The sequence below is a fragment of the Chrysochloris asiatica genome, unplaced genomic scaffold (genome assembly GCF_000296735.1).
Source record: "Chrysochloris asiatica unplaced genomic scaffold, ChrAsi1.0 scaffold00016, whole genome shotgun sequence".
NCBI lineage: Eukaryota > Metazoa > Chordata > Mammalia > Afrosoricida > Chrysochloridae > Chrysochloris > Chrysochloris asiatica.
The window spans coordinates 10212403-10238935 of NW_006408534.1; the positions used below are offsets into that span (position 1 = coordinate 10212403).

At 45.6% G+C, this 26533-nt stretch overlaps 1 protein-coding gene across 1 annotated transcript in view; it reads right to left on the bottom strand.

The window, feature by feature from the left end:
• PLB1 (phospholipase B1) overlaps positions 1-26533 on the bottom strand; it is a 173540-nt gene that overhangs the window by 60475 nt on the left and 86532 nt on the right. Inside the window, 17 exon segments of the mRNA XM_006835284.1 lie at positions 95-160; positions 1165-1245; positions 1507-1558; positions 3203-3311; positions 3909-3952; positions 8421-8494; positions 9573-9631; positions 10513-10573; positions 11292-11333; positions 12277-12348; positions 12530-12625; positions 12748-12852; positions 17720-17801; positions 20349-20449; positions 20733-20798; positions 24478-24558; positions 26219-26270. Of these exon segments, the coding sequence (XP_006835347.1) occupies positions 95-160; positions 1165-1245; positions 1507-1558; positions 3203-3311; positions 3909-3952; positions 8421-8494; positions 9573-9631; positions 10513-10573; positions 11292-11333; positions 12277-12348; positions 12530-12625; positions 12748-12852; positions 17720-17801; positions 20349-20449; positions 20733-20798; positions 24478-24558; positions 26219-26270 (1243 nt within the window).

The following is a 26533-nucleotide window of genomic DNA, read 5'->3' on the forward strand; positions in this document are numbered from 1 at the left end:
CCTTGGCTTTCTAGGGGAAGAGGGACTCCCACCACGTGCCCTCACTTCCCTGACAATCTTGAGCTATGCCAGGTTGTGGAAATCTCCCACCCACCTCTTTATGCAAGATGTCCAAGGCATTGAGGAGATGGTAATAAAAGTTGGTTTCAGAATACAGATTCTGGAAAAGACAAAAGTGAAAAGGGGAAGAGTTGGTTAGGATGGGTGGGCAGTGGGGCAATGCAGGCTTCCCTCTTGATTCCAGCCCCAGAGAGTCCCCTCTGACTTCCAGCTGTGACTAGCTGTCCGAATCCGAGATGAACCATAGGCTATTTCATGTTGTCAAAACTGGGCCAGCCAGCAGACTACAGCCTCCAGCCAGAGCTTTATTTCAGGAGCTGAAAGTAGAGGGTCCAGCTCCCAACTCATTGGGGTCTATAGTTTCTTCTTTTCTGGAGTTGTAAGAGTAGGGTGTGGTGGTAGTGGTGGTGTGCCATGGAGTTGGTTCTGTCTCCTAGCAAGCTTGCTAAGATTTCTGGAGTCCTGATGTGGTGCTGTAGGGTAAGCACTCGACCATAAGGTGGGTTTGAACCGCAAAGTTGTTGGTCAAACTCACTCCTTGGAAACCCTATACAGAGCCGTTATGAGTCAGAACCAACTCGACGGCACTTAACAACAATCTAGGGTTTCTAAGGCTGCAAATCTTCATAGAAAGCTTCATATTTCTCTGGCAGAATAGCTGGTAGATTAGAACTGCCGACCTTACAGTTAACAGCTCAGCTCATAACCCACCATGTTACTAGGGCTCCTTAGAGTAGGGTGTATTGTTGTCATTGTTGAGTGTTGTCAAATCAGTTCCAACTCATAGCAACCTTATATAGGGTTTCTGAGGAGTTACTGATGAATTTGAACCACTGACCTTGCGATTCAAGCTGACCTTGTGGTTCAGTGCTTATCCTAGGGTGTAGAAGCACCATATATCTGCCACACATACCACTTGGGACACAAAGGAGGAGCCAGAAATCTGAGGGTCATGGTGTAAGGCCTGTGTGTATGTGTACATACACACATAGGTGGAGGTGGACAAATCCTAGGGTTGAGCTAGAATCTGTTCTCAGATAGGACCTCCTAAGGCCTACCATGTAAAATCAGGAGCAAGAAGTAGGCATGGCCCCGCCCCCTTACCGGGTCCTTGCAGTAATCACAGAGATCGTTGCCACCAATCAGCACCGTGATGATCTTCCAGTCTTCTTGGAAATTTACTCTCTATGCAGAAGGAGGAGAAGGATTTCCTGATGGTCTCCAAACAAACAAACAAAACCTCACAGCTCTAGCACATTCACCCCTGCCCCTCCCCACAACTTCTTACCCGCTTAGAATAGTAGACTCAGAATCTCAGAGTTGAAGGAATTTTAGAGGTTTATTTTAGAGGTCTATTTATAGACCACAGAATTTTAGCAATCTATTCGGGACAGGCCTAATAAGTTGGAAAATTCATTTTTGTAAGCAAACATGAGTCTGACTCACTTGGTCCTCTTTCATCCTCTGCACCAGAGTGTGCACTTGGCGTGAAAGGTCCCTGAGAAGGAGAGAAAATCAGTGTCTTTATTGAGGAGGCCCCATGTCCAGAGTTTCCCTCCCAGAGACCTAAAATGGAGGCTTCCTGGCATTCTTTGGCTGTGAGAGCTGGCAGAGACCCTGAGGCCCTGGGATGAAGAGAAGCCATATGCGGGTGCTTGCCACTTCTGAAGAGGCTTTGCAACAAATAAACATTTGAAAAGCCAATTAATTGTGTGTTTGTTGTAAAGGTGTAATCAGTGCTCATGGGCTTCACATGCACAATCTCCTTGAGGATTCCATGCCAGGAAACCATTAGTCTCTTCTGAAAGACTTGCTGTTGTTCCTTAGTGGCATCATCAAGTCAATTCTGACTCATAGCAACTCTGTGTAGGGTTTCTGAGGAGCAGCTGATGGGTTTGAACTGCTGATCTTGTGGTTCACAATCCAATGCTGATTCTACAATGCCACACCAGGAGTCTGAGACTTGTTAAGTGCCATCGAGTCACTTCCGACTCATAGCAAGCCTGTTTGAACCTTGAGGTTCAAACGGACCTTGTGGTCCAGAGCATTATCCTACAGCTCTCATTGTTGTTGTTAAGTGCCATCAAGTCAATTCTGACCCATAGCGACCCTGTATAGGGTTTCCAAGGAGCAGCTGGTGAGCTTGAACCACCGACCTTGCAGTTCAAATGACTTTGCAGTTTGATGCATTAGCCCACAGCGCCACACCAGGACTCCATATATATCCTCAAATCAGAACGATGAAAGTTTTAATATTTTTATTATTATTTTTTTCTTTCCTTTGGTTGCTAGGGAACCAAGAGTCTGAAGCTCAAACAGCCCATGTACAAGCCTTCATTTGACACAATTGCTTCCTCTGTTTTCCCTCTCATAGTTGTGGATTTTACTCTTGTGTAAATGTTAATTTTTGTAAACTTATCTACTGCTTTTAGAACATTTTGGGATTTATAACCCACAGGAGGAATTGATTTCAGCACTCTGCTTTCCTATCAGTTCAGGCCCCATTCCAAGCCTGGGGTGCAATGGATCCACAGCACAGTGATCCAGGGGCTATGGCAGTGGGATCACTTGTCCCCTCCAGTTTCAATTACCCAGAAAAGTCTTCCCTGGCCAAGTGACCTGCTCTGGGTCTCACACTCTGGAACTAGAAGGGTATGGCTCTAAACAAGATGGCATGTGACAGAGCAAAGAGACCCAGGTGGGGTGGGGGCTCATGGAGTAGAGTGAGGGCCATCATTTGAGCTTGTGGTTGGGCACTTCTTCTGGACATCTTCACTTCATTCATGGTTAGTTCCATCTTTCTGGGGGAATTACCACTTGCAAGGCTCTGGGGAGAGCATTGTCAAGCCGTTGTAACTTTTCCAAATTAGATAAGGTTGATTGGTGAGCCAATTATTAGACCATGCAGCACATGAGAGCAAGGTCAGTTCAACCTCCAGGGGCCTTGCAGCTTTCTTTCCATAACTGAGGTTGCACTAGCTTTCCTCTTAGTCACAGGGGTGACTAGGCAAGAGAACTGTGTTGCAAGTCATTCCTGCTAATGAATAAATATCCTCTTTGCACAAAGACGTCAGCTTAATGATCTTAATGGGGGCTGTGACTCCCTCTCCCCGTCCCAGAGTCCCCTCCCCAAATGCCGTACTTTGCCTTTGCTCCAGGAACAGCTTGATTGAGGAATGCATTTGCGCTGTTGGCGTCACCTGTGCCCACCGCGTAGCCTGTGAGATATTGATTAAACTCCCGAAGGATATCTGGAAGAGAAGGGAGTGAAGAGGCCACAGAGAGCTCAGGCCACTAGGCTAGGGTATTTTCTCTGGTCCTATTGGGTCCCCCAAATGGGCTGTGTTCTTACCCTCATGCAGACTGGGGAGGGGCTGGACAGGTAGGGAAGAAGGGGCCCTCTCTGATGGGCCACCCAAAGGTGGCTTGGGCCAAGATAGAGAGAGTTCCACCTGCTCTGTTCCCCTGATTTCCTCCCTGCTCCCACTTTACAATCCACAGTGCAGTGAATACCAACCACCTTATTTGTTTATCTCATTAATTCCCTAGACCAGCTGAGGAAACCTTTTATAGTTGAGGAAACTTGAAGCTTAGAACATGAGGTAACTTGTCCTATTCATCTGGTAAGCATGTAGAAGGGCCAGGGCCTAACTCTTGGTCTCTTGGTTCAAAATCCAGTGTTTATTCGACCTCCACCCCCTGTCCATGGCCCATCTTACTACTTCAGTCTTCAGTGGCTCATAAGGGAGAAGATGCTACTTGCTCATTTCTTAGCTGAGAGGGACTCTCAGCAAGTTTGGCAGTTGGATGGAACTAGTGGACAGATACAATGCCTGGTGGTTACTTACTAGGTAATGTGGTCACGTTACTCAGAGAGCCGTCCCCTCCTGAACTGTAGAGTGAGCAGGTCAGGGAGTGAGAGAGAACGAAACACAGAATGAGAGATTCATTCAACACATCCTCTTTACAAAAAGTAGCTCATTTTTCTTAGTATCCATGACAAGCTGTGCTAGATCCATCTCATTGTAATTTGAGGAATCCTGAGAAAAATGTAAATTCCCCCATGGATTGGGTTCCCTCCCCAAATCTGGGATTTGACAGCAAAAGGGAGCCATCTACTACATCACGGAGGAGAGCTCCTACCTGAGTGTGCCCAGTCTTGAACTAGAGACTCCCCAGGGATTATCTCACTTCTTCCAACCATATGACTATCTCTAATTTACATAGTAGGAAACTGAGGTGCACAGGGGTCAATGACCTTGCTAAAAGACACTTAAAACCACAATGCTTGAGCTGGATACTTTAAGTAAATGGGTATACTCTTCTCAGCCCAGTGGTCAAGTACAATTCCAGTAGAAGGTTCAGGAAATGGTCTCTCACTGCCCAAATTCTATCTACTCAAATCAAGTTTTATGGTCCTCAATCTAACCTCAAGACACACTCTGAAGATTTCATTTCATGCATTGAAATTGTACGTTATGCAGGAGATATGGAAAGAAGTATTTCTATTGTAATAAATTCCAATATTTAGGGTATCCTGTGTTTATTCATATCTTCTGTACCCCTCTCTTCAATCCAAGCATGCTCTTTCAGGCCCCTAGATTTTGAGAACACCCATGGCATCCAGCCCACCAACAGAGGTTTCTCAAAGGGCAGCCCATCTGTCAGAATCTAGATCGCTCTTTAAGGAATGCTTGGAATGAAGTTGACTATATTTCATACCAGGATGGTTAAGGGCTTAAGTCAAAGGCTCAACAAGCAGCTCCAGTAAGTGCTGCCCTTCTGCCTCACTCTGTGACCTCTCCCTGACTTCCCATCAAATGCCTGCATATAATTTGACCAGTGGCTGCTCATTTGTTTGAGCTTCCATTTTTCCAACTTTGCATGAAGCTGCTATCCTTCTTTCTCTGGATGAAATGTACTTAATCAGAATATACTTGAGAGGAAATTATAAACTTATACTTGAGAGGAAAGTATAAACTTATACTTGAGAGGAAATTATAAACCCATATACCTTATCCAGGAGTCCTGGTGTGGTGCTGTGGGCTAATGTGCTGGACTGCAAAGTCCTTTGAACCATAAGGTCAGTGGTTTAAGCTCACCAGCTGCTCCTTGGGAACCCTATACAGGCTCGCCATGGGTCAGAACTGACTCTATGGCACTTAACAACAACATACCTTATCCAATTGCTATATTCTAATACTGCCTCCTTTGCCTCTCCAGTAAAGATATATATATAACACACACACATCAATTTTTTTTCTATTGTAATTTCTTGTCTAGAAATATTTCTGTTATAAGGGTGGTAACTAATAAAGATCAACATGCTGCCAAAATCTCTTCCAACCTCATTTTTAATTAAAGTGGAATTTTTAGGAAGAAATGAGAGGATTATACAAATAAAAAAGGAGGAACAGAAATGTTTGTAAGCCCTCATTTTGACCAAAACAAAATGAAAGATGAAAGAAAACCATATCAAATAGCTAATCTACATTAGGTCCTTTGGATCACTGTAATTTATATGACACTGTGAGCTCACTGGAATCCTGGTGTGGCACTGAGGATCAATGCATTGGACTGCAATTCAATTTGAACTACAAAGTCAGCAGTTCAAGCTCACCAGCTACTCCTCAGAAACCCTATACAGGGTGGCTATGAGTCAGAACCAACTCAATGGCACTTAATAATGAACTGGAGTCCTGGTGTGGTGCTGTAGAATAAGCACTGGACTGCTAACTACAAGGTTTGTGGTTCAAACCTACCAGCCACTCCTCGGAAACAATATCATATACGGGCAATCACAGGGCTTTGTTTATTTGTTGCCTCCCACAGTGCACAAAGACACATTTCTCAACAGAAGTGCTATGAACATTTGTTGACGTTTCATTACTGTGAGACTGAACTTCTAATTAAAAGACAAAGAAAGGCATTTTTTTTGGTAAATTTTATTTTGGTCCTTTGCATGATCTCAAATAGGCAATCTTATTTTAATAAAAGAAAAGACAATGGTCTAAAGACCTGCCACAGTGTTAAGTTAGCAAAAGCTGGGACCTTCCATTGGTTTAAGATTTCCACAGAGCAAGGGGTCTTGGAAACATTCACAAGCAAGCCTGCCTCTGCAGGCCCTGCTATAAGCTCCCTAAGTGCCCAGTAATGCTCCCATCCAACTCTGAGGGAAGAGACTCAAGTACCATTCTTAACATCAGTGTTTTACTTGTAGTCATTAGTTGCCTGGTGTTTTCAATCAAGCAGCTTTCATGGATTCAGAAAAAAATTTTCAGATAAGTCTACTACATAGCTATTTCCCAGGGAATGTTAATAGGTATTATGCAAAAAGAAGAGTTCTGAAATTAAAGGAACACTGGATTAAATCTATTTAAATAGATTTCTTCACTGCAGCGTTTCTCAGAGACTTTACAGTATTAACACAAAGGATTTTCTCCTCCTCAGGAACATGGACAGGTCTGGTGTTCCAAGTCACACACTTTGGAAAATACTAATTTACATCTTCTATCAAGTGTCAAAATACCTCTCAGATACTGACCTAAAGCTTCTAGCTTTAGCACCTATAGATCTTGAGGCAGGTTAACACTAATACTGAAGGCAAACAGTGTTAAAAAGGACAGTTGGCTATTAGGCCTTTGAGTTAGAACCAGAAGATTCCAATATTAAGCCTTAATGGGCCTTATTTACAGGAGGAAACAGAGTAATTGGATTTTTCAGTTGCTGCAGACAGAAACTTTTAGCAGAAGCCTTCCTGTCAGTACCTGGAGCTGGATTCCATCTTTGCCAAGTAGGGTAGATCTCACTTTTCCAGCCGGCTCCCACCATTTGTAGCTTATCAGTCATCTGTTGTGGGCTACTTTCTTTTCTATTTTCCCACACTATGATGTGAGGTCATTGCTTTTGTTAACTAAGACTAAGTGCAGCTGCTGTGAAACCTTATTTATTAAAAAAAAAAAAAAAAGGTAATAAGCTCTGTTTTCTTCTGCTTGTTCTCCAGTTTTTGTTTTGTCTTGCACCCTCTACTGGTACTCATTTGGGGCAGAGTAGTGTGGAGCCAGGCTCTGATTTGTTCCAAGGCAGCTTGTTAGAGTCCACTTACCTGGCTGAGGACACCTGGCAATTTGGGGACTGTGGGAGCTAGAGGAGGCATTTAACTCAGCTCTCAGCAGGGTGGTGACGTCATGCCAAGGCCTCCGTGGACCTGGTTGCTACAGGCGACGGCGTGAGGTCACCTCTTTCCTGCACAGCAAACCTTCCTCTATGTGACTCCTTTGAGTTTGGCCTGAGAACTACCACGGTCCTGATAACTACCCCCATGCTACTCCCTCTCACTTCTTGGGCAGTAATAGTTCCTGTGAAGAAAACGGAGGAGGCACGTCGCCACCTCGCGTTAGCATTGCGCCCTCTTGTGGTTGGCTTTCTTCTATTTGCTTTCCTATGTAAGAAATGGATTGGGAGCCAACCACCAATTACGCTGAGGCTTACAGAATCCTCAACTTTATTAGGAAAGAAAGAAACTCAAGAAGACCCATCCCCACCCCCCTCACACCTCACACACATCCTGAGATTTTTCTGCTTCTGTCTGGAATGCCCTCACATTCTTTCCATCTCTCTAATTGCGAGTCTTTCAAGACATAGCCTTCTCTGTGAATCTTCCATCTCTGCTGACAGGGTCAGCTAGTCCCTCTTCTGTAATTCCCATAGCACTAAAATAATCTTTGTTTTTAAACAGCATTTGATGATTGAGCACCAGGATTTACCTGTACTTTCCACTGTACTCCCCCACATGCCTCTAGACATATCCCCCCGCCCCCACCAGCCGCATGTCCCTAGATTATGACTTCATTTCTTCTTGAAATGTTCGGTGAGTCAGAGATTCTCTGGACAGATGTGTATGTGCGTGTAAAGGCAGAGTCATGAATGCAGAACAGCATGAACGAACATATCTAGACAGGAGACAGAGCGGTAAGGACAGCTATACGTGCACGTGTACATGCAAGTGGATGGCTGAAGGTTCAGAGATTTGGTGCTTTTTCAGGTGCATTTTGTGTTGGATTTGTTGACCCAGGAGTTTGGTAAGAACCCTGGTTTACTTTTTCTGCATAATTAAAAAAAAAAAAAAAAGATTATTCAACAGTAAAATAATACCTGCTCTACTCTCCCACCAACTAAATTCCATGTTTTGCAGAAATAAATAGGTTTTTCTTTTGGAAGCCCCTTCTAGACCTAGTCCTTGCTCTTTGGTATTCATGCATTTATAGGGGACAAGCACTCCCTCATAATCTCTTCAGGTAAGCATGATCGGGTGGGGTGAGGGGTGGGGGGCACAGAGGAAAGTCAAAGGTTAACATTACCTATAGGATAGTCCCCGGTACTGTGTGCTGACATCGGACAGGTCACCTGGGTTGGAGTCAATTCCGTTGCCAGCCTTTAAAAACATACCAAAATCCACAGGAATATCAGCAAGCCAGAGAAGACAGGGGTTGTTAATGGGTCAGGTGACTGAAGATGTAGTTATTGATGAACTCATTTCCGTGTGACCAAGCACTGGTCCAGGTTTGCAGTGTGTGGATACCCCTCCCCAGCCATGTGCCTTCAAGTCAGTACCTTCACTTGCCTGAGTCTCAGCTGCCTCCTTACTGAATGGAGGACAACCCCAGGCCCAGAAGGAATTACCGAACCTGCCTAATCATCAAACTCCTCATCTGTAAAATGAGATGAGCAGTGTCCACCTTTCAGTGCTTTCTGGGTTTCTGAGGAGATTAAGATCCTCTGCCATCAAGTGGGGTCCAACTCCTAGCAAAGCTGTAGGACAAACTAGAATGGCTTCATGGGGTTTCCTAGGCTGCAATCTTTATGGAAGAAGATGTCTCATTGTTCTCCTGTGGAGTGGCTGGTGGGTTAGAACCACTGATGTTTCAGTTAGCAGCCTGATGCTTAACCTACTGTGCCGCTAGGACTCCTTTTGAGGATAGGACAGATAATGCATACACATCACTTAATCACAGTTCCCAGAACCTAGAAAGGGCTCCGCCAAAAGGATTCGCTATTATTAACTTTGAAAAATCACTTCATTCTACATTTTAATAAAACAAACAAAAACTATGCTGTAGCGATGGCATCCATAGGCACTATCCCCACAAGGGTGTATCAATAACGGTAAAGAATTAATTAATCATGAGATGTTGCTTAGCTTTAACTTCTCACTATTTTATACATTTGACCATAAGGGTATTAGTTTAAAGAACAATCCAGCTTGAAAAAATAGGAAGGTGGTAAGAAAGACTGTGCTTTCTTAGGGGCAGAAGACAATCTAGAAGAGCTGTTCATAAAGTGTAAGAGAGGTTGACAAGGTCCTGTAGACCATTCAGATGAGGCATCTTGTCCTCTGGCATTTTATTTATTCCTCCCATCAGAATAGGTGGATTGTGCCTTCCACTGTCTACAGCAGACCACAGAACCTAGCCCAGCCACCTCTACCGCCCCCAGAGGCCAACAGTCCTTACTGTCAGGGAATCCCCCAGAGCAGCAACAACTTGAATGTCGGCAGGTCTCAGGGCATGCACTGGAAAGACAAGAGGACACACTTAAGTCTGTGGGAAGGAAGCAACCATCAGAGTCTAGTGCTTCTTGCTGGAGCAAGAACAAAAACATGACCCATATGTGCATTTGGGCCATGCGGGAGTGACCATCCATGGTGCCAGGAAGCCAGTGGTTATATGAAGACAGAATTTCCCTGTGAGAGAGACAAAAAAAAGATGGGAGGGAGGTAGAGAGAAAGGAAGATTGAGTGAGAAATGCGGCCTGGGGAAATAGCTAACTAGAGAGAAAGGAGAGCCATGGAAGGGTGTTTCATCAGTAGAGAGAGCTGGACAGGGCCCCACCACTTTGGTGCCTAGCAGCCATGTGGGACACCTGGATAATGTGAAGTGAAATGTGAGGCCTGGTGTGCAGCCAGTCCGAGCTAGGCGTTGGATTTCCACCAAGAATCTGAGGAACAATCTACCCCTGTGCCAAGTCTTTCATGAAGAATTCAGGGGACTCTCTAAGCCTGGCTGGCAGGCATGAGGGCCAGATCTGTGAAGGCAGATCACAGGCCACAGAATCGTCTGGCAAAGCAAGCTTCCTCTTGGGATCTCTGGGGTTCAGTGAGGGCACACTACAAGTGGGGGGCTCCTGCAGTGCCTCCAGCTCATGCTCTAACAGGCTGAAGCAGAAGGGCAGCACACAGCTCCCAGCACTGACTACCTGGGGGTCTGCCAGGCTAGATATGGCCATAAAGCAGAGTGGAGCTTGTCCAAGGTGACCAACCACCCAGACAGGAAGCAAGCACAGGCCCATAAATGTACTGTAATTTGCATATTACTTCTTATCATGGAGCCCACTGGCATGTAAGCTCTCATGAAGGTTGGACCCCTGGGTCCTGGTATGTCATAGGTGGCTTACCTGAGGTGGGGGGCGAGGCAGAGGGAGCTCTGTCCCTGCACATCAGCCAGCTCCCATGACCCTAAGGGCATAGAATCAAACCTAGAATCACAGGGCTGAAATGGAGGACCACAGAGGCTGGCTAGGCAGACTCACCCAGGGAGCTTTGAAAAAACACAGATTCCTGGGCCTCAGCTCTAAGGAGGCGCCTGAAGAGGGAATTTTTCCAGAAGCTTCCTAGGTGATTTTGAATATCCAAAACCCACATATAGTAACTCTCTAGGGCAGAGTAGAACTGCCCTATAGGGTTTCCAATTTTTATGGATATAGACCATCACATCTTTCTCCTACTGAGTGGCTGGTGGGTTCAAACTGCTGACCTTGTCCTTAGAAACCAAGCATTTTAACCCTGGTGCCACCAGGGCTACTCTTTTTGAAGAGCAGCCAGGTTGAAGATGGGTCTAGTTCAGATTCTGTCATCATCCAATGCAAGAATCAGGGCATTGACAATATCACCCTGTTTTGCCACCAACAAGCTCAGCTTTGTAAAGCAGATGGTTCTCTTCACTTACTTGGATGTCTAAGATGAAGCTGTGATTTGATTGGCTAAACCCCCAATAGCCAGGGTGCTGTCCTGTCTCCAGGAGCCCAACCCATAAACAAGTGGATGGCTTTTATAAAAGAACAGTAACCCTCCTTCAACTGGCCCATCAGGAACTCTGGCCCATTTTCCCACAGAGCCCTGTCCAGGGCTGGCCGCCATAGTCCCTGGGGTGCCCCAAAGAAGCCACATGAAATACCTGTACGATGTTGTTCTTGTATGTGCTCAGAAATGGCCAGACCTGTGAGGAGAGGTAGGTTATTTTTGCTTGTTTCCTGTGGGATTGTTTGTTTCCTGCTCTGTTTTGCTCACCAGCCTTCAATAAACACCACCACATCCCCAAGCCAGACTGCTTGAGCTAACCACTGTGGGCTCCCACTAGGATGCACTGGGTCCTTCTTGGCAGTCAGAGCTCAGTGGGGGCTTCCCAGGAACATACATGTCTTCCCTTTGCTCCATGTGCCCATTGGGAACAACTCTATCAACTCCCATTCTCCACCCATTCTAGCCACCAGGACACCACATTCTGCTGATGAAGTCTGTGACCTCCACTCCCTTGTTTGGTCTCTCACTCCTCTTTCCTGCCACTGGCAATGTGGGTTCTTTCTTGCCCAGGAAAGAGGTGTCAGGCCCTATGTAAGCCCCAGCATAGTGATTAGCAGTATCAGGTTGGGTCCCTCTGAGAATACAGAGGAATTCATAGAGGTGAAGGCAGAACTGCAGAGCTCCAAGAATCTGAACAACTTGTGGATAAAAATGGACCCTTGTCCTGCTTCGCCTTCCAGGTTAATGTCTGTATTCCTAGCTCTGGCTTCCAATCTACCACTCTCAGCTCCTCCCCAGTTACTCACCCACGCATATCTAATTCTAGGTCTATGTGGCTAACTCTTCCCATACTGCCAGGGTACTCTCATATTTCATCTGCCTTCAAAATGGAGCTGGATGCTGCTGTCCTGTTGCCCTCCCTGGCCTGAAACAGCTGCCTCCCAGCCCAGACTTGTGCCAGGCCTTCTGGTCACTAGGGCCAGCATCCCTCTCAGATCAACTGGGCAGCGTAGCCAGATAGCCAGAGCTGGGAGTGGGGGTGAGGGCCTAGGAGGAAATGAGCTTAGAAGCCTTAAGGAGAGCTGAGACCTGGAAAACTTAGAGATGGATGTACTTCAAGGGCATGCTTTTCACTCTACCTGGTTTGGACATGAAATATTGATCTCCTTTTGAAAATCATGCTGAGTCGTCTTCTGGTTGACAGGTTCCAGCTAAGTCAAGAAGTAGGAAAATGGGGGATGAGAAAGAGGTGGCAGGAACAGAAAGGTCAGAGTGCAGGTCAGGGTGGATCAGGGACAAGGGGCGGGGGAGGGAATAAATGAAATGGGATTTATTATCACTGCTGTGGGGCCATCTTCAGGCACAAAGGTTTGCCAACCTTAGTCATCTTACCATGTTTTGCCACAGGGCGCTGGCGGCACGGCCGTGAGACTTTTTGCTGAAGTGAAAGCAGTCAGGAGCGAAGAAAGAGCTGTCAGGCAACCCCTCCTGGTCAAAGGGCAGAAATAAGGGGGTGATGTCATAGAGACGTTGGACACAACATAAACAATACTGAGAAACAAGGGTGGACTCTGTGGATTTCACTTAGCCACCATGATTTCTTTCTTTACCGGGGTCTTTGGCATCTTCACTTCTTTTAAGAACGGCTGCACAACCACCGTAAAATCTTCCCTTGTGTCGTATTGTCCACTCTCAACCAGCTGGTAGGTCTCCTCCTGAGGGAGAAAAGGGACAGGGTTAGGGAGCAGATGCTAAAATGGGAAGATAGGAATTTCTAGAGGTCAGGGCTCTAAGAATCTGAGCTTTGTGAGCGAAAATGGGGTTCTTGCTCTGCCTTACCTTTGTTGCTTTTCCCATCTACTCCATCACTGTATGCTTTCATTCTCAACCACAGAGTTAAATAGATCCTGACCTTCGATGAAATTAATCTTTAGCAAAATCTCAACAGATTAGGAACTAGCTAATTACCTTGCTTTAAGTGCCGAGTCAGTTCCAAACCATAACGGCCCTGTATAGCGTTTCCGAGGAGCAGCTGATGAACTTGAACCACCAACCTTGCAGTTCAAACCGACTCTGCAGTCCAGTGAATTAACCCACAATGCCATACCTTAATCTTGACTCATGCCCTCAATCCTTGCTTCAATAGCATATATTACACCCAGGAGTCCTGGTGTGGTGCTGTGGATTAATGAGCTGGACTGCAAAGTTGGTTTGAACTGCAAAGTCAGCAGTTCAAGCTCACCAGCTGCTCCTCAGAAACCCTATGCAGGGTTGCTATGGGTTAGAACTGACTTGACAGCATTTAACAGTAATAGTAATATAAACAGAGAATCTAAATCTATCAGTGTGCCTTCTTTAAAAACTATTCTGATTGAAGACTTGGTGAGGGGAATTATTTGGTTAAATGACATTCTGGATAATTGTTATGGATTGAATTGTATCTATCTCCCCCCACCCCCCAAGTATGTACTATAAATTCTAACCTCTATGATTGTGGTTGGAGTCCTGGTGTGGTGCTGTGGGCTAATGCGTTACACTGCAAAGTCATTTTAACTGCAAGGTTGGCGGTTCAAGCTTACCAGTTGCTCATTGGAATGCTATACAGGGTTGCTATGGGTCAAAATTGACTCGGCAGCACTTAACAACCATAAGGGTAGTGATTCTAACCTATCAGCTGCTCCTCAGAAACCCTTTGCAGGGTCACTATGAGTCAGAACTGACTTGAAGGCACTTAACAACAACAACAACTACAACAACACTAACATAGCCTTGTTAATGTAACAAAGAAAACCCATTCCCAAATGGGATTATATCTACAGAATATTGTTGTTAAGTGCCCTTGTTGAATGCGGTTCAAACCAACTTTACAGTCCATCATGTTAATTCTACTTTGAGATATAAAGAGCAGATTAAACAAGGAAGCAAGCAAGCAGAGATGGGAGAAGATAAATACCATGCCGCATGAATATCGCCATGACTGCCAAGCAACAGAATCTCAGAGTCAAGGGCCTTCCCCCCAGATGCCACACAGAGAGAAAGTCTCCCGCTAAACCCGTATCCTAAACTTGGACTTCTAGCCTCCGGAGTCCTGGTGTGGCGCTGCAGGATAAGCACTGGACCGTAAGGTTGGTTTTTGAAGCATAAGGTCAGTGGTTCAAACTCACCAACCACTCCTTGGAAACCCTATACAGGGCTGTTGTGAGTTGGAACCAACTCAATGACACTTAACAACAAAAACAAACTATGAGAAAATAAGTATCTGTTCACTGAAGCCATGTACTTGTGGTATTTGTTATCAATGCACTAGATAACTAAGATAATAATTCTCACATTTATTTCTTATTTTTCATTTGAAATGGTCTGATCAAAGGTGAATCAACATTAAATGCACATCTACATTGCCTGTGCATGGTTGGTGTGTGTCTGTGTGTATCATGCTCACATGCGCCGCTCAGTTCTCTCCAGAAAGGCAATTGAGCTGTTATCTTCATAGCTTTCCCTGGGCTTAGTTCCAGGAAGACCAGTTGCCCCAGTTCTGACTCTCACCCCTGCCAGATTATGCTATTTCACTGCTCACCAGGGTTTCTACCATTTGGAGCCAGGAGTCTGGCTGGAAAGGGAAATCAGGCTCCAGCACCCTTGGACATTAGTGTGGTCACTTCCAGGGACATCATACTCTTTCTTATCCCAAGGCCATGCACCAAGGAATACCCGATGCCAAAGACCCCTCACCTCTGACCTCTCTGAGTACACTATAAAGTTTGATAGGGGAAGGAAAGACAATGATCACAAGATGTAGAAAGGTTCACCACTACTAATTAGCTGTGTGGTGTTCCAGCAAGCTCCTTTCCGTCTCTGATCTCTGCCCCCTCATCTGTAAGTGAGGATGTTGGGCAGTGCCAGGATCACCCTTAAGCCCCTTCGAGTGTTCTGGTTACTTTGGGGAGTATCCATGGCTCACAATGGGAGGGACTACACAGCCTTTGAGAACAGATATAGTGTGCTGATTGCCTGGAATATGGTAAGATGATCACTGGTGACTAACAGTGATCATCACCAGAAACAGCGAGGAGAACCACAGTGCTTACAGGAGGTAGGGAGTGAGGTGATCCTGAGAGAGGGCATGATAACCAAACCTGGCCTAGCTGTGAGCATCTGGAGAACACCAGACCAGAGTCTCCATGGTGACCAAGATCAGACGTGGCAACAGCTGACTAATCTAGAAAGGCCAGTAAAGGCAGTTTTGGCGACTATTTCTCATTCTTTTTTGCTGTCTAACCCTAGAGCTTATTTCCTATGTTTGAAAACTCCACTGTATGAGAAAAGCCTGCTTTGTAATGTTGTTGTTGTTAAGTGCTGTCGAGTCGGTTCCGACTCATGGTGACCCTATATAGGGTTTCCGAGGAGCAGCTGGTGATATTCATCTGCTGACCTTGCAGTTTAAACTGACTTTGCAGTCCAGCACATTAACCCACAGCGCCACATCAGGACTCCATTGTTGTTGGTTGGTTGGTTGCTTGCTTCGTTGGTTGGTTGGTTATTTGCCGTGGAGTCAGTTCCGACCCATAGCGACCCTGTGCAGGGTTTCCAAGGCTGTAAATCTTTACGGGAGCAGAAAGCCTCATCTTTCTCCCGCGGAACAGCTGGTAGTTTTGAACTGCTGACCTTGCAGTTTGCAGTCTGATGGTAGCCATGTTGTTAGGTACCTCTAAGTGGATTCTGACTCCTAGTGACCCCATGTCACAGAGTTTCCTAGACTGTAGACTTCATGGGAGTACATCACCAGGTCCTTTCTCCCACAGATCCTCTAGGTGGTTTGAACTGACAAACTTCCAGTTAGCAGCCGAGCACTTAACTGTTGCTCCTTGCTTCCTACTATAGAAACTGAAAAAGACAAAAGGCTCACTTTCCCAGCTTCCTCACAGTTAGGGCATGGACACATGACCAAGGTTTTCCCAATCTAGTGACAGAAAGATAGATGGGCAGCCCAAAATCCATTTTGACGAGGTGGCAGTTACCTCCAGTTCCTAGAAGCAGCAGGGACAGTGGAGGCCTGGGTTGCCAGGGCCAGCAATCTGAAGTATCTACAATGTTTGCACTAGACTAGTTCTTTGGCATGATTTTGACTCCTAGTGGCCTGTTTGCTTGAATTCCATGATTCTTTATAACTTGTCCTCTGAGATTGTATGGGCTACCCAATAAAGAAGTTAGCTAGAAAATGCATAAGCTCTTAGTTTTTGCACCCAAGAACTCCAACTAAAATGGGTGCTCTTGTGGCCATAACTTCAACTGTATTTCTTCTTTGGGTGCAGACGTGGACTGCCTCATCCGAACACAGGTTCCTGCTCACAGGAGAAGGAAGTACAGTTGAGGAGGCAGCCAGAGTGTTGGGTGATGGTGTCAGAGAACGGTATCTAGAGGTTCATTTCTCTGAGCCCCTAATGTACCTGGCCTGGGTGGCTGCCACCAAAGGAACCTGCAGGGAAGTGTACATATTCCAAGGAGTCTACGAATTTGAACAATAGGTTCACTCTGGAAGCTGTTTGTAGATCACTCCGGAAGGGTTGGAAGACCTACCATTGTCCTCTCTCAAGTGAACGGATGACCATTTTGGAGGGGGGGGGGGGATAAAGATCATTAAGGGATTTAGCTGTTTTGATACGAGATTTGGTGAGGAAAAGACTAAAATGAACCACCCCAAGATGTTTGAAGACCATCTGCTGACTTCCTTTCCCCTTCTGTTCCTATGACACCAGTTTGCATGGGAGGCGAGGTGAGGGAAGAGGAGGACTGGTGAACTGGGTGCTTGCAGGTTACCTTACTGCACCCCGGAACCTCTCTACAGAGGGCGCTGTTTCAGCTTCCGGTTCACATCCAGGAGTCTGAAGCTCAGAGAGCTTTCTAGCTTATTTGTCTAAATCACACCACTAGTGGGCAGCAGTCAGGGTTAGGGTCTAATTAGATCCACTCCGAGAGTTCTTTACAGGATTGTTGTTGTTGGTAAGTACCGTGGAGTCGGTTTCGACTCATAGTGACCCTACTCAGGGATTCCAAGGCTGTAAATCTTTACGGGAGCAGAAAGCCTCATCTTTCTCCCACGGAACAGCTGGTAGTTTCGAACTGCCGACCTTGAGGTTAGCAGCCCAGTTCGTAACTACTACGCTACCAGAGCACATGTTTTTTATGGCCAACTGGAAACTCTTTGTTTTCATGAGGAAGCCAAGGAAGTGAGTTGTTAAATCACTTGTCTCTACCTTGGATTGCATATGTTTGATCCCAGCCCCTGCTGCCTCGTGGTTGTCTATATCAGCATAGTTGTTGTTGTGTGCCGTGGAGTCGGTTCCGACTCATAGTGACCCTACACAGGGTTTCCGAGGCTGTAAATCTTTACGGGAGCAGAAAGCCTCATCTTTCTCCCACGGAACAGCTGGTAGTTTCGAACTGCCGACCTTGCGGCTCGCAGCCCGATTCGTAACCACTACGCTACCAGAGCTCCTTATATCAGCATAGTAAGCAGCAGTAATCATTTATTTACTCATGTTCTAAATCGAGCAATGGAATCGCACTGCAGTGTCAGCTTACCTGATACATTTTATTCTGTTCGATGAGGTTGGCAAGTTCTGCGGAGTTGTCCTCGAACTTCAGGACACAGGGACACTGAAGCCTGCAGACCAAACCAGAAAGTCCCCCCAAAAAACAGATCTAAATGTGTGAGACAGAAATACTGGCTTGAGACTCAACATTGACTTCTTTTTTTTTTGACTTCCCTGGAGAAGGACATCATGCTTGGTAAAGTAGAGGGTCAGTGAAAAAGAGGAAGACCCTCAGTCAGATGGACTGACACAGTAACTGGAAACAGGGGCTCAAACATAGCTACAATCGTGAGGGTGGTAAATGACAGAATAGTGTTTCATTCTGTTGTGTGTAGTATCGCTAAGCATCTGAACGGACTCAATGGCACCTCATGACAACAACTTGAAGGAATCAGAAGTCTGTGCTAGCAGAAACCTACCTGGTAGCTAATCTGGTGACTGGACTAATGAAGTGGATGAAATTTTCCTAGACCTGAGTTTTTAAAAATGAAGTCTTTATTTCTTCAGACATCTGGAGGCATGACTTTTATGGAACTGAGTTACCTTATGGTTGCATAAGGGCAGAGCTGTGCAGATGAGGCACATTTTCTTTAAAATAATAATAATGGGAACAGCAATAACAATAAAAACAGCTAACATATATGGAATGTTACTATGCCAAGCACTGTACTAAGAGCTTTATAGGTATTAAGTGATTCAATCCTCACAGCCATTTCCCCCATTTTTATTGAAACTGAGGCTCCTAGTGGTTAGGTAACGTTCTCAAAGTCACACGAATGCTTAGCGTGGAAACCAGAAGTCTGGCTCTGCACCTGAGAGGTTGTTGAGTCAATTCCAGCTCATGGCAACCCCATGCTCAACAGGGCAACCCTGCTCCATGGGGTTTTCTTAGCTGTGATCTTTACAGAAGCAGGTTGCCAGGGCTCTTCTTCCACAGTTCCTCTGGGTGGGTTTGAACCACCAACCTTTAGGTTTGCAGTTGAACACACTCAGGGACTTTCCTGAGTTCTTACCCTCTATATTAAACTCCTGATAAGTCTACAATTTTGACTGTAGGCTTTGCACATTTAGGCTTCTGGTGCTGGGGGCCAAGGTACATGGCTCACTGGAGACTGGGCATGACTGAACGCAGAACAGTCACTGAGACACAGAATACCTGAGAGATGGCAGGTCAAGGTGATCTTGAGCTCTCATCACCCTGACATTCAGTGGTTTGGCCATTTTCAGTTCTAAGAACAGATCTGGCAAATGCCTACTCTGAATCTTTAGTTTTAATGGCCTAAAAAGCCCTGTAGTGCTCCATCATGACAGATCTTTGTATGTGTGCATGAGTGGTTCTAAAATTTTAAAAATATGCTGAACCCCCTGGGTGGTCCAGTGACTGGAGAAAGTGGGAGCCAGGGTTCTGAGTCAGCAGCTAAAAAGAGCATGCATGACATCAGCTGTGGTAACAGGCACGTGTCCTCCAGGCTGTCCTCCCTGGACTCTGGCTCCTGAGGCTTCCCCAGGGGGCCTGTGCAGCCTGAGCCCCAGATGAGCTGTAGCATGGATCTTCAGGAGAACAGCCAAGATAATGCCTTAATTTCCAAGAGCAGATGCGGCCCTTGTGAATTATTCATTCAGTCATTCAGCAAACAGCCTCAGAGCTGCTATGCTATGCTAGCGGTGACTCAGACGCTGTGGAGGAGAGAGGTGCGTGAATAATTACCACAAGATGTGCTCAAGGCTACTGTGGAGGCCCATACAGAGCTACACAGTGGAGTTCAGGGTGTGGGGAAATAGCAGTGGGACCTGGGCTGAAGGTCCAGAGAAGAACCTGAAGGAAGGAAGGCATGCTTTGGAAGATGTTCATGCTTAGAAGAATGCCTTTTTTCTAAGGATGACAGTGTTGTTAAGTGCCATCAAGTCAATTTCGACTCATAATGACCCAGTATAGAGTTTCTGAAGAGTGGCTGGTGAGTTTGAACTGCTGATCTCGTGGCTAGCAGTCCAGTGCTTATCCTACAACACCACGCTAGGAGCCTGAGAGTGATGGAGTTGTGTAATACTGAGAAGTCATTTTGCTTGGTTCTGAAGACTGAGGGATGAAGAAGACCTCTTCTCAGGGCTCTCTGTTTCCTGGGGAAGATACTGTCTTCAGGGCCTAACTGATTCTGATTTGACCACCAGTCCTCTAGCAAGCAACTGTGACTCAGTGCGGAACACTCATACCAGCCAGAGGCCCTTCTGTCCTGGATGTGGCTGCCCAGAACAGGTGGTGAAACTTCAGACCTGGTCAAAAGCAGGTCCTAGCAGAGGCCTGGACACTCCCTAAGCCCAGCCCATACCGGCTGACTCCATTTCTTTCTCTCTGGAGATGCAAAGATATCAGGGGCTGCCAGGAAAACAAAAGCAGGGTTGGGGTTCTAAACGCACACCTTGGGGACAGGTAGATGAGGTCCATCCCAGGGTCACCAAAACTGTGGGGTGCCCCTTCCATTAGATCTTTTCAGGTTAGAAAATGGGGTAGTTTCAGCACTTCTCCCACTCTGCCCTACGCTGTGCTCACTAATCAGAGTCAGGTTCTATGGAAAACCACATAGCCCTTTGGGAGCCGGATAAAGAAACACCCATCTTACCTGAGGAGCGTCCTTGGGCAGTTGACTTTTTGCTCCTGGTAGAGCTCTCTCAGGGGGGTGATACCCAGTACCATCACCAGGTTCACAAAAGCCCGAGGAACCTGAGCAAAAACAAAATCAGTCACAAGAGTCAGGCTATACAACTCCAGCCTCTTATCTGTGTCTGGGGCTCGTTCATCCTACTGGTGTGTCAAGCGCATGGCCTTCAGTCAGGTCCCGTCCATTTTCTGTATCCCGACCCGTTTGCTTACCCCTGGGTTCTGTGACTGGTAACATGGTCTGTGCTAGTAAGAATGACCTGCCAGCAGGTTTCAGCTGCCCTCAGTCTAGGCTTGGGACCCAAAATGAAGACAGCTCAGAGGCTGTGCAGCCCAGACCCTGTACCTCAGCATGGAGGAGGTCTAGAGCCTTCCCGATGTGGCCTGTGAAGTTCCGGGGAGAATAGTGATCCTGTAGGAAGAGGAAGGTTCTCTTTAACACATATGTCACTGGATGTCCTTACAGACCAGGGCTACATCCTTTCTTGGTTCCCTTTCTTCCAGTATTTCAGCAACAGTGAGACACGCGGTTTCTCTTTGGAGGCCCCTCCTACAGCCTGGGGTTTGTCATGGTTGCGATTTCTATGTGTAGAGTTATGGAAAGTTCTGGATCCACTTCATGGCAGCTAGCTGTTGGGCTAAGTCACATCAGCTTTCTGGGTTTTTTGGAAATGGGGGTGTGGGACCAGATGACCTCTAAGATCACCTGCAGCTTAAGTAGTTCTGGTCCAATGACCTGGTCTCTCTTCCATAGGGCCTCCAGTGTTGGGGGGACACATAGTCTACACAAGTTACTTAAGGAGATAATGGGAAGGGAAGTAGGCCCCTCATTCCCAAGTAACATAAGCGCATTTTAATTTGTTATTTCTTCTGATCTCAATAGTTGTTGTTTTTTTTTTTTTTAGATAGTGGAACTCTTTCTCGATATGAAATCTAACCCAGAACCCTTATATATTAAATGGATCAAAGCAGCAGCACTTACAACTTGAAATTCCTGACCCTAATGACTCTGAGTCTGGGAAAGTGGACCATGAGGGGCTAGGGGACAGGGTCAACCCTCTGGGCAGGTGCTCATAGGCAGGACTCAGCACTTTCTGAACTTGGCTCTGCTGGCTCCCTTTCCGCGTGACAAATGTATTCATTTTCCAATTCCAGTTGGAACATTGATGTTTGATGACACCTCCCACCCCCATTCACTGCTCCAAATTCTCGTGGCTATTTTGACTTTAAAAATTCTGTGTGCATCACTAGATCTACACCACATGTTTTTCTCGCTATGCCATGGTCTGTGTCTCCCTCCCCTAGCCATGTGGGTTCCTTGAGGACAAGGATCTGTGTTTCATCTGCCATTGCTGAACCTCGAGCCCAGGATCTGTCATATAATACAGGTTCCGCAAATGGTACTAGAAATGAAAAAAAGTTCTGTTTATCAGAAGACACTGTAAACAAACTTAAAAAGCCAACAACAACGTAGGCAACATATTTGACAAAGTGTCTGTTAAGATTAAGAGTTTCAGTAAAGCAGTAGGAAAATGAAGATGTTGATCTAAACAGAAATTGACCAATAGCCTTGATAGAGAATTTAACAAAAGAAGAAATTCAACTGAGTATTGAACAGGGGAAAATCAGTTTATTCCTACCTAAAATCAACTAAATGGCAGTTTTGGAAATGCGGTGCAGTGTTTCATCTACCAGATTAGCAACTGTAAAAACAATGATCGCATACATTGCCATTTGGGGTGTGGGGAAATAGACATACTGGTACAAACTTTCTGGGAGCAATTTGACAATATGTATCCAAAGCATTGAAAATGTGCACACTCACCAAAACATAAGATGGATGAGTGTATTAAAGTTGATACTGCAAATTGTTAACACTTGTAGAATCTAGTAGTGAGTAAACTGCTTATGTATTTACTACACAACTCCTCTTTTTTCTCCATATGCTTATACATCTTCACAATAAAATGTCCAGGGTAAATGTACATATCTTTTTGCCTAAAAACCTTACTGCTTAAAATATATACTAAGGAAACAATTATGGATGTGCACAGGCAAAACACCAAACCCCTGCCATCAAGTCAATTCCAACACACAGCGACCTGGTATAGGCTTTCCAAGGAGCAGCTGGTGACCTTGAACCAGTGACCTTATGGTTCAAACTGACTATAGTCTAGCTCATTAGCCCACAGCACCATACCAGGACTCCACACCAGGGAAATAGTTAAGTAAATTACAGTTATAGTCTTTAAAAGAGCACTGGTAGCTCAGTGTGTTAAGCACTGGGCTGCTAATTGCAAAGTGTGAACCCGCTATTCACTTTGAGGGAAATCGAGGCTGTCTGCTTCTGTAAAGATTTAGTCTCAGAAACCCTAGGGAGCAGTTCTGCCCTGTCCTACAAGGTCACTAGGAATCAGAATTGACTTAATCATGCAGTGAGCTTTGTCAGTGGGCTGACAGTCTTTAAGAATTATTTTATTGATCATGGGGACATCTTCCCAATGTATGATTAATTGAAAAAAAAATCAAACAGGTAACCAAACAATACCCTTCTTAGAAAGTAAAGCGATTTTTCTGTATCCACAAAACATATTAAATAGGCATTTACTGAACTGTTAACAATGACTCTTAAAGAGATTCCCGCCCCCCACCCCCGTACTTTGATGTATATATATTCATATACCATATGAAGTATTTTCTATTTCAAATAATAATATTGATTTATTGAAAAGAATAATGAAACAATTCTTTTTAAACTTAAATGAATTGAATATTAAAGAGGGTATAGGCTAGCTCCAAGGAATTCTGGTAGCGTAGTGGTTACAAATTGGGCTGCGAATCGCAAGGTCAGCAGTTCAAAACTACCAGCTGTTCCATGGGAGAAAGATGAGGCGTTCTGCTTCTGTAAAGATTTACAGCCTCGCTGTACAGGGTCGCTATGTGTCGGAACCGGCTCCACGGCACATAACAACAACAGGCTAGCTCCACACAGGCAGAAGTGGAATTATAAGCAGGCAGATTTGGGTTTAAAGAAATACTAAAAGAGTAAACTAAGCTCCACCCCCACCGTTCATCAATCAGTTTGTCATACTGTGGTGACTTGCATGTTGCTGGGATGTTGGCAACTATGCCACCAGTATTTTAAATACCAGCAGGGTCACCCATGGTGGACAGTTTTCAGTGGAGCTTCCAGACAAAGAAGGACTAAGAAGAAGAGGTAGACTCTTCAAATGTTCAGCCACTGAAAACCTTATGAAGAGCAGTGGAACACTGTCACATAGCACCAGCATACTGAATACTGAAACATGATGAATAGCACCAGAATATTGTCAGATAGAGTGTTGGAAGACGACCCCCTCAGGCAGGAAGGAAGGATATCATGCTTGGTAAAGTGGAGGGTCAGCGAAAAAGAGGAAGACACTCCAGCGAGATGGATTGGCACAGTGGCGGCAGCAGTGGGCTCGAGCTAACAATGATTGTAAGGATGATGCAGGATGAGGGAGTGTTTCGTTCTGTTGTGCATAAGGCCCTTTTAGTCAGAACTGACTCGACTGTACCTAACTACAACAACAACAAAAATCTTCTTGTCACTGCAGATATTTAAGCAAGTGGCTTCTATGGGAGGAATTCCTTCTGTGTGTTAGAATGATCTGTGGGGTGTCTTCCAGCTTGGAGATTCTGGGGTTCTAAGAAGAAGCATCACACTTATAGCAGAACCTTGCTCTTGGGCTTCCCATCAGCCTAGCATGACTTGTTCAGAACAACAAGAGACAGCATACAGGTGCAGATAGAGAGGCTGCTGAATACTGGAGAAAGGAGCTGGTTATCTATGAAGATATGCAAGAGTTTTCTATATCATTGGAATGTTATCTTGGTTTCTTGATAGGAAGCCTAGTCGGGATGAATCTCAAAACCAGTCCTGCTTGTTCTGTTGACTCTTTCTATGGAGGTGAATAACCTCCTGGTCTCAGGGTTTACTCCAGGCCAAGTCCAGGTCACACCATGAGCCCTAGTCCCAACCCAGTTGCCCTGGAGTTGGTGACGCTCCTTCCCTAGGAGTGAATCTTGAGAGAAGGACCTTGTAGACTTACCGGGTCACTGCAGATATCACAGAGGTCATTGCCTCCTATAAACATGGTTATTATCTTCCAATCATTCTGAAAATTTATACTCTGAAAATAACAAGGAAACAAACAAGTAAGCACTTTGTCCCAGAGTCAAACAGATGGAAACACAAAGTGCTGAGCACTAAGAGTGATTGGTCCCTACCAGGGGACTTAGTGGACATTCATCTTTTTTCTCTTTGGTTTTGGGGCCCCAAGGTCATGGGAATTTGAGAGGTGCTAAGGAGCTCTGGTAGCGTAGTGGTTACGAATCGGGCTGCGAACCGGAAGATCAGCAGTTCGAAACTACCAGCTGCTCCGCGGGAGAAAGATGAGGCGATCTGCTCCCGTAAAGATTTACAGCCTCGGAAACCCTATTCAGGGTCGCTATGGGTCGAAACCGACTCGACAGCACTTAACAACAACAACAAATGGTTCAATTTTTTTCCCCCCAGTAGAATCACTGGACTTTCACGTGGCTCACCCACACATATGTAGTATGTGTGTAAGTCAGTCCTCAAATGTCTTCTTGGGATTGGGTACTGATACACACCAAGCTTCACCCCTCTCATCTCTAGCATAGCAAGGAGAAGTGGGAGGGATAGGGAGACTAGTTCTGGTCATGGGAAAGGAGGCATTTGTTCTGATCTTCTAGAAATCTTCTGTCCTAATTTTGTCTGAAGGGAGAAAGAACCATCTCCTATTAAGAGGAAGCTCTCCTAACTCAGACTATGCATACCAGTTAAAACTGCTTAGGAGAAAATCAAGCTGAGGAGGCTGGGAAGAAGGAGGTCTCAACCTGTGTGCTCCAACTGTGTGCTCTGACAGGATTCTGCTGCCTTTGGGAACTACTCTAAGAGGGACCTGGAGGGATACATGTGCTGAGGAAGAGGCCTGGGTGGCTAGGGGGCTAGTCATACTCTTGTGCTAAACTCTGGTCTAAGGGTAGCTGTCTGTGGTCCTCACAGCCTTTTATACTGCACAGCTTGATCTTCTCTGACCTATAATTCCAAAGAAAATAGTAAGAAAAAGATGGAAGAAAAATCCAGAAATTTCTGACATTAAGGGCAGAGAGAGTCCATATATTTACATACTAAACCCATCTCTTGCCCTCTATTGTTGTTGTGAATGGTCATTGAGTCAGTTCCAACTCATAGCAACCCTGTATAGGGTTTCCAAGGAGTGGCTGGTGAGTTCAAACTAACCAGAGGTCTAGTGCTTATCCTACAGAACCATGAAAGGTTTGCCTTTTATACACTCCTTTAATTATTTCATCCACTTTGCAGCTCGAAGGAAAGTCTGAATGGAGAATGCTGCTTTCATTTGAGCATATGAATCAAAACCTAGTTCAAATCTTCCTAGCCTTTCATCGAAAGCAAAGGGGCCTGTCCCTTCCTTTGTGCAACACAGCATGTGCTGGCCTCCCCTTGAGGGTCTGAGGGAAGGGACTGTGTAGTATTTTCTGTGTCATTCCAGCACCCAGCTCAATGCCTGAGGCATGATCAAAGTTTAGTGTAAATCACTGATTGACTAAATAAATGAGAATCCCTTTTCCAGAGGAGTAGAGTTTCAGACTTCAGAGAAATCTGCCATTTAACCTGACCTGGCTCTCATGAGTCCCCCTTCCCTGATAGATGACCCTCCCTGTCTCCGAGGCTCCCCTGCCTGCTCCCAGTATACTGTAGGAATCCACCCAGTGGTCCCAGATACCAACTCCTCCCTTACTTACCTTGTCATTCTTCATCAGGTCCACTAGCTTCCTGGCCTGGACGGGTAAATCCCTGCAGATACACACAGGAGGAGGTTGTGTGAGAAGTGGGGCCTATGGGGCTGGGGCAGAGCCGGGCACTTAGCAGAGAAATTGGGACTCCAATAGGTGGCAGGATTATGCCCAGGTAGACCTTCAGGAATTCAGGAATATTGGACTGAAGGCCATGTCTCTGAGATCTCTCTCTCTCGTGCTTGGCTCCCCTGAGGTATGGGGTAGAGCACTGCCCATCTCATGTGGGACTGTTGGTGTTATTATCTTCTGACTGGTGTAAGT